The sequence below is a fragment of the Myotis davidii genome, unplaced genomic scaffold (assembly GCF_000327345.1).
Source record: "Myotis davidii unplaced genomic scaffold, ASM32734v1 scaffold743, whole genome shotgun sequence".
NCBI lineage: Eukaryota > Metazoa > Chordata > Mammalia > Chiroptera > Vespertilionidae > Myotis > Myotis davidii.
Window position 1 is genome coordinate 2,008,018 of NW_006296221.1, and position 8,386 is coordinate 2,016,403.

An 8,386-nucleotide genomic window follows, 5' to 3' on the forward strand; every position below is an offset into this window, starting at 1 on the left:
GGGGAGAGATCAACCAAAGGACTTGTATGCATGCATATAAGCCTAACCAATGGACACAGACAACAGGGGGGTGAGGGCATGGGTGGGGGTTTTGGGAGGCAATGGGAGGATAAGAACACATATATAATACCTTAATCAATAAAGAAACTTTAAAAAAATGAATATTAAAAAACAACAACAATAATCAATTTAGTAAATCATATTAATTTAATTAAGTTAACATGGAGCCTCTTAACAAATAATCATGTTAATCATATGTTTTATATGTAGTTTTCAGTTGGCTAAAATAATTAAACTATGCTAATATGTGAAAAACACACAAAAAAAATCATAAAGTGATTTATACTTTCCTTTTTCTGTCTGGTGGGAGTACAAGTGGTCATTGACTTTTTGTGTAAACCCTTAGTCTATCTACCCATTCCAAAAATGTGCATATACAGAATGTATTTTGTAGTTTAAATAGTGTCCCACATTATCTTGCTACTAAAGGTGCACACTCTGGAAACTCTGACGTACAGGAAGGCAGTCAGGACTAGAGTCATTGTCTTTAGCGCGGCTGCGTGATCTTCAGCCAATGTTTTTAATCCATCTGCACTTTGCTTTCCTGTCCGTGAAATGAGAATAAACGCTGCTTTCCAGGTGGATTTTTTATTGTTGTTCATTTTAAGTCTCGAATGAGTTAGTCAATAGGAACGTATATTTGAAATTATAAAATACTGGACAAGTGCACAGATTGTTCTCCTTTTAAACGTTGTTGATAAAAATCCATGAGGACTTCCGCCTTCTTGTTTAACCCACACACTGAATTTCATTCTGTTGTACTTTTGAGCCTTGAAGTGCACTCTTCAATGCAACCCCGCAGCAGTTAGAGGCTGGGCCCCTGTCAGTGTCCAGGAAGAGCTGACATTGGTCTGCATTCCAGGGTTCCGGATGAACTTGAGTCTGAGTTGTCACTGTTCTGTCCCACCTAGTCCAGGATCTGCTATCAGAGGATCACGGGTGCAGTCTGCCGGCGACTCCGCAGTCCATTTCTGATCTGAAATCTTTGGCGACGGCCCTTTTGGAGACGATCCACGAGAAAAACATGGTCATCCAACACCAGAGGCAGACCAACAAGTAGGTGGTTGGGCCTTTCATGGAGGGATGTAGGGGGATGGACAGGAGAGATGTGGGGTGATGGCGACTGGTGGGACCACATGTCTTAAGGGGGGCGGGTGAGAACCCTTCAATCTGGAAGGAAACTCCTTAAACTGGAACTATGCTTCTGCTGAGGTCAAGCAAGCAAATAATACTGACCATTGCTTATTGAATGCTTACCTGACCCATCCCCTGAGCAATGCATATTAAATGGTGATTTTGATAGTACACTTGCCCGGGTAATGCAGCCTACCTGTCCACCAGGTCTCCTTTAGGGGAGGTACCTCCTGGGTACCATTTTACCCTTGAGGGGCTTTGAATGGCAGGAACAGCCAAGCATCCTCTCAAAGGCAAATGTGGCTACAAGGGAGTCTCACATTACCCTCCAGGATCAGCAAAAAATACAGCAAAAAAGAGTGACAATTATAACAGAATGTCTTATTTGGTTATTATAAACACTAGAGTCCTGATGCACAAATTCGTGCATGGGTGGTGTCCCTTGGCCTGGCCAGCATTCGGGGCTGACCTGGGCCGATCAGGAACAGCAGACCAGGGGGAGGGACTGCAGGAGATTGGCCAGCCACAGGTGGTTGGCTGTGGTCAGTGCATCATCATAGCAACCGGTTGACTGGTCATAACGGTCGCTTAGGCTTTTATGTATATAGATAGATAGATAGATAGATAGATAGATAGATAGATAGATACTGACTGTGTTGGGCAAAATCAAACAAGTTGAAGTAGCCATTCGAGACGACAGAAGCAAAACAGAAAGTGTTCAGAGAATTGGTGAATAAACAATAAATTAAAGCAACAAACACTGCAAACCCTGCCCCGTGGTTGTCAGCACTCTGTGCTCAGGAGGGCCCTGCATGGGGTCTGCCGCTCCTGTCTCCATGTTGAAATTCTTAATTATTGTTCAGCAAGGAGGCTCCCCATTTTAATTTTGCATTGGGCCCTGCTGGACCTGCTTACAAGACCTACACCCAGAATCCAAATGAAGGGGTGGAAGAAGAGAGCAGCAACGAAGGGCTGGGCTTCCATCAAGAAGGGGAGGGCTGGGGGAGTCAGGCCCTGGAAAGTGATTGAGAGTATTGTAGAACCAAACAGGAAAAAGAGGAGATGGAAGGGAAGGGAAGATCGCACAGGAGATTAAGATATATATAAAAGAAGGCAGAGAGCAGTGGAGGGAGTCTGGGCAATCTCAAAGAAATGACAAGGGTAATTTATTGACAGAAGTCATTTCAAAGATTCTTTTTAAAGAAATCTTAACCAATGAATTAAACAGCCAGAGGCTGAAATGCAGCTACTTCTAAGGGGAGGGAGAAGGAATGGGAATCTCCTCGAACAGGCACGAGTTCTCTGTTCTCAGGCAGAGCCCTGCAGTGTTCCACATTGCTGTTGACCTGACTCCCCCGCCTCTCTGACAGGTTGATTTCCTAATGCGTCCCTATGGATTCCCAATGGGTTGCCACCTCTTTTCAGAAAGACTGACATTTGCATTTTCCTAGGTTTATTTTTGCTTTAATGCATCTTTTCATTTTTAACTTGAATATTTTTGAACCATTTCGTGGTTCACACCTAAAAGGTTAAACAGCCCGGCCACTGTTGCCCAGTGGTTGAACATTGAACCAGGAGGTCACGGTTTGATTCTCAGTCAGGGCACATACCTAGGTTGTAGGCTTGCTCCCCAGTAGGGGGCGTGCAGGAGGCAGCCCATCAATGATTCTCTCTCATCATTGATGTTTCTGTCTCTTCCTCTTCCTCTTCCTCTCATGAAATCAATAAAATATATTTATATTTTTTAAAAGAATAAAAGGTTAAACAACAATATACAGCAGGTCCTTAAATAGCAGTGGTTCATTCAGTGTTATTTTGGTATCATGTTGCTGTGTTGAAAAGGCACGTAACTCTTGTTTATATCAATCAGCCTATGGTAAAACTGGTTTTCTTATACATCATTTTGCTTAAAGTCAAAGAACCTATTGAGGACGTTAAGTTAGGACTTACTGAATCTCCAAACTACTGTTGTCTCTTAGCCACCCAGTTTCCCTTCCTGGAAGAAACCACCATTCCTCATTTCTTAGGGATCCTTCCCAAACGTGCATATATACGCAAGTGCAGAATATATTTATATAGATATACAAAAATGCTCATGTATATTTGTATAAGTATTCTCTCTCTATTTTTTTAAATAGTAGCTAACATACATATTTTTTAAGGTTTTTCACTGTTCTGCACTTCGCCCATAACAATAGATCTTGAAGATTGCTTCACATCAGTACATAGAGTACCTAATGTGCCATTTTTAATACTAAGAAGGTCTTAAGTTTCATGCTTTTGATAAATGTTTTATTTGGGAACATGTAAAAAAAAAACTAAACAACAAATGGAGTGTGGGCTAAGAATAGAATGTGAATTTTGTCTGCTTGCTGTTATTCCCCATGATTTAGGGTTTTGTAGCTAAAATAACAAGATAGCTTTGTTTTGGGGGAGCATCGTATGTAGGAATAAAGATACCCTGTGCCGGAAGTGTCTTCCCCACTGACTGACGGTTACTGCCCACCCCTTGAGAAAATGCAATGGGAGCCATCTTAAAGAATTGATGACAAAAACAGGACTTTGCATTTTGAGAGGACATTCAATTACTAGGCATTTTGCTTGAGGTAGTTGTTGCCAAAGAGTTGGCAGTTGTCTGATTATTGCTAAAAAAGAGATGAGGTTCACTTGTCTTATAGACAGATGGCAAAGCATTAATAGAAGAGGCAGATGTTAAAGTACCATTTCATGGAACACCACCTTTAGTTCTCCAGGCCTTCTCAACAATCCATCACTTTGCCAGTGTGGGGTGGTGGGATGGTGATGGTGGTGAATTTATGAAGACACATTGGCCTTTCGCTGCCCTTCCTGCTGTGCCTAAAACTGTTCACTGCTCTTCCCCTTCCCTGGCCAATGGTGAATAGCTTAGACATTCAGGATCTTAGTAGCAGCATGAACTATCATGGATCAGAGCAAAGATTCAAAAGAAGGTCACCTGGGTGGAGGTGGGGGGCAGGGTTATCTTCAGGACTGTGGAGAGCCACAGCCCCTTGCTGCTGCTTCAGGTCCCGACTCTCCCCAAGGACCCTCACTCAGGGATTTCTGTTCCCTGTGTTGTCCAGAAAGCAAGGATAGAGGCACAGTGGTGGCCAGTTCTTGAGTTAGTTCCGTCTTTGGAGATCCCCTCTGATGTTATTATCGAAAACTGCTACTGAAAGTCCAGAGTCCTGACATCTTGAGGATCTTTCTAGACTATTAGGTAGGCATATGCAGAAATCTCCTCCATCTTAAAACAAACTATAGCTAATTACAAATTTTCTTTAAAATCTCGCCTATCCTACAAAAATAAAAAAAAATCCTCTCTCCAGCCTGTTTAGCCTCGAGCTACTGCCCTGTCTCCTATCCCCTGTTCAACTACTTGGAGAGTCATCTATAGTCACAGCCTCAATGTTTTCAGTCAGCTTTTGTCTCAAGCCTGCCACTTGGATTCTGGATTTCATTGCCTCCACTGAAACATCTCTCTCAAGGGTCGGGCACAGCTTCCACATGACCTCCTCTAAACTTTCCTTTAGAAGTATGACCACTTCTAGAATAAGGCAACTCTCCTCACACCATCACACCTGGAACTCTCTTCCCTTGACTTCCAAGGCCCCACATTGCCCCAGCTGTTCTCCACCTCCAGCTGTGCTTCTCTGGTCCTTTCTTGCCTTACAGAGGAGGTAGTCTAGTCCTCTGTTCTTCTGAATTCTCCCATGCTGTTGGTGAGCAGATCCACTCCCCCAGACTACACTCTCATCTCTGCACTCCCAGATCTTTCCTCCCTCCCATATGTCCAAATGGAGATGCTGTAGATGCCTCACACTCCTCACCTGCCTCCTGCTTGTTGCCTCATTCCTTTAGCTTCCCTGCATCCCCCATTGACTTGCTTCAGGCCACCATCGTCACCGACCTGGACAATGACTTTCTAACTGGTTTCTTCCAGTGCCTTCTCAACACTGCATCAAGAATACTTTTCCTAAACCTCATTATGCTACTTCTATGCTTAATACCCTTCAACATCTCCACAGTGTATAAGTCTTAACATTGTCAATATGGCAACAAGATAATTAAATCTTGGTCCCTACAAGCCTCTCTGGATTCATCTTTCATTCACTCTTCGGTTCTGCTGCTCAGTTCTACTGAAGGACTTGTGTCTTTCCAGGCCCCTTCGCTTAACAGCTGTGTCACCCTGGGCACATTAGTTGACCTCCCTGGGTCTCAGTTCCCACATCTACAATATTAGGATGGTAAGAGCTGCCTCATTGGTTGTGGCAAGGGACTGAGATTATTACTGTGTAGTGCTTAGAGTAATATCTGGTACAGAACACATGATTGATAAATATCAACTGTTATTAATGCTTTCCACTGGCACTGCGTGTGCCTGCACACATCTGTGTGTCTGTCTCCCACCAGGCTTTTAATCCCTCAAATACAAGGACAGGGTCTGCTTCTCTGCATTATCCCCTACAGCCTCAGTGATCGTTTGTTGATTTGGTCAAACGGAATTGAATGGACCCTGCTCTTACTTCCACCATCTCCATCTATAAATACAGACAGCTGTTAAGACCCAAATAGCCCTTTTCTCTTCCTGGGCCGCACATGCCGTTCAGTAGACCACCTGCCATATTCTTTCAGTGTCAAGCCAATCAGGAGGTCCCTCTTTGTCATTTAAGCATCTTGGGTTATATTTGGCAAGTCAGCTGTGGTTACATCCATATTTCAATATAAACAGTTTTAATGAGAATTTGCTCCAGACACAAGAAAGCTTATTTCCCATTGCCATTACTGGGTATTGGTTAACAGTATGCAATTCGGAGGCAAACTGAGGCTTAGGTTTGTGAACCTGAAGGACTAAGAAGAGCTGCTGGTGGCTAACTAGGCTCAAATTAAAAAAAAAAAAAAAAAGGAGTCTAGTAGCCATTTTTGCACAGAGGCCGCCCACAAAAGCTGCACTTTGGGGAGAAGCCTCTGCATTAAAATGCCTGCCTCTGCACTGAACTGTCTTTCTGCCTGCACCGTGTTCCTGCCATCTGAGCCAGCCCTTACAAAGGAATTCCTGGAGTCCCATTTCAAGGGACTGAGGCTTTCCCCAGCCCATCAGAGCAGCTCTATTCTGACCAATCAGGACAGTGCCTTTGGACCAATCAAACTAAGAATTGATTTGGCATCCTCATTTGCATGGCAGCGAACTAATCAGGGACCAGGGGCGGGGACTTCTGTCTATATAAATCAGGTCTGGATTAGGGAACATACTTTTCAGGGAAGACTAAAGAATCCCATTTCCGTGATTGGAGCACAGCTGCAGAGCTGAAGAGGGTCCAGGACCTGGGGCAGCCTCAGAGCCCTGCTATATTGCCATTGAGCTGTTTGCACTAAATAAAGTTTCCTTCTTCATTGCACCCCAAATCTGGGGTTCCTCTTGGCTTTGGAATTGGTGCCAGTGACCATGGGTTGACAGGTTCAAATCCAGTATTGCCGTTGAGCTGTTTGCACTAAATAAAGTTTCCTTCTTCACTGCACCCCAAATCTGGGGTTCCTCTTGGCTTTGGAATTGGTGCCAGTGACCATGGGTTGACAGGTTCAAATCCAGACTCATCACCAGCTGAGTCCTGCATATGGTGTTGGTCAAGTTAACTAACTTCCATGCCTCTGTTTCCTAATGGGAGGAATAGAGTAAAGTGGGTAAGAGCACTGAGTGTTGTGAAAAGACAGGTTTTTGAGATGAACTCTGCATCCTTAGGCAAGTTGGTTAACCTCTCTGTTCCTTAGGGTCCACATGTGTAAAAGAAGGATTAAAAAACCAATGAGCACTCCAGGGCTTTTGTCAGGCGTGATGAGATAATGCAAATCTGGTAGGTGTTCAGCATGGACCCCAATTCATGTCCAGGACTCGGGAAAGGTTAGTTTTGCTGTTTTTTGTTAACAGTATTGCAGTTGCTACTGCTATTGCTACTGTTTCTACTACCATAGCTCCTGCTGGGTCCATTTTACTGCCTGCAGCCCTGCATCAGATTCCAGTACCAGGCCCAAAACGCAGTCACCCCTGACAAACTTAGAAAGTATGTGGTTGAGGACACCAGCAAATTCACCTCACTCCATTTTTGGGAGACATGGCTATTGTCTGGGAACATCAGAAAGAATACAGCCAAATGTGTCCCCACCACACCTTCCAACGTTGCCCTGACGGCCTCCCTCGGTGTCCAGGGAAGAGTTAAGCCTTATTGTTTGTTTCCAAGAGGCAGCCACATACAGATGATCTGATCTCGTTAAGAAACGGGCGTCAACTTGAACACGGCTGAGATTGCATCTCAAACCCATCAGCTGGTGAAAAGGCAGCTTGGATCAGAGGCCTGAGCAAAATATTGAAAATGAGATTACGGAGAATAGTGTTTATTGAAGGGTCAGAGTCATGAAAGCAGAATAAACCCAACAATTGGAGTGAAAATTGAAAGTAATTGATCAAGACTATGCAGAATTTAGGACTTAAGGAAAAGAGGCAAAGAAAAGCTCTAAGTACCCAGATGAAGAAAACCACACATAGTAATATCAAAGACTTTTTCATGAATTCAGAGGCAATGTTAATTAAGATGCTGTAAGTCAATTCAGATAAAATAAGGATGAATTCAAAGCCATATATATGTGCAGATATATACATATTCATGTCTCTGTGTATATGTGGGTGTGTGCAGCTATCTCTGGAATATAAAGAGCTGGGAGAACAATTCTGCTGTTCTGAATTCTCCTGTTGAAAAGAACCGAAACTTTGCTATTAAGGGATATTTCCACATCATTTTAGCACAGCAGTGCCAAGAAAATTCTCCAATAAAGACTTTTTTCAATTTTCAGACCAATGGGGAGTGATTGGAGTTTTAGATGACTATCAAATTATTTCCCAACATGTTTAATTTTGTGTAAAGGAGGGGAAATATATGCCCACATTTATGTCTTTCCATGCATATACACAAAGTTTGACTTCCGGGTAAGTAGTATAGTCTTTTCAAATACTCATTCCAGAACTCACATATCAATGAGTCAGAGTGGTCGGAAAGCAATATCATTATTCTAGTGATTTTTGCAATCACTGAGAGTTCTTTAGAAATGTCTATATTTTTTAATTCTCTCCATTGATAATTACAAGCCATGAGAAAAGAAAAACATTTATTTAATGAAGTAC

The 8,386-nt window shown here is 43.1% G+C and overlaps 1 protein-coding gene across 1 annotated transcript in view; it reads left to right on the top strand.

Annotated features, from left to right (window-relative positions):
• CCDC149 (coiled-coil domain containing 149) overlaps positions 1 to 8,386 on the top strand; it is a 66,033-nt gene that overhangs the window by 41,599 nt on the left and 16,048 nt on the right. Inside the window, exon 9 of the mRNA XM_015568682.1 lies at positions 972 to 1,116. Coding sequence (XP_015424168.1) covers positions 972 to 1,116 — 145 coding nt within the window. The remainder of the gene's footprint in view (positions 1 to 971; positions 1,117 to 8,386) is intronic.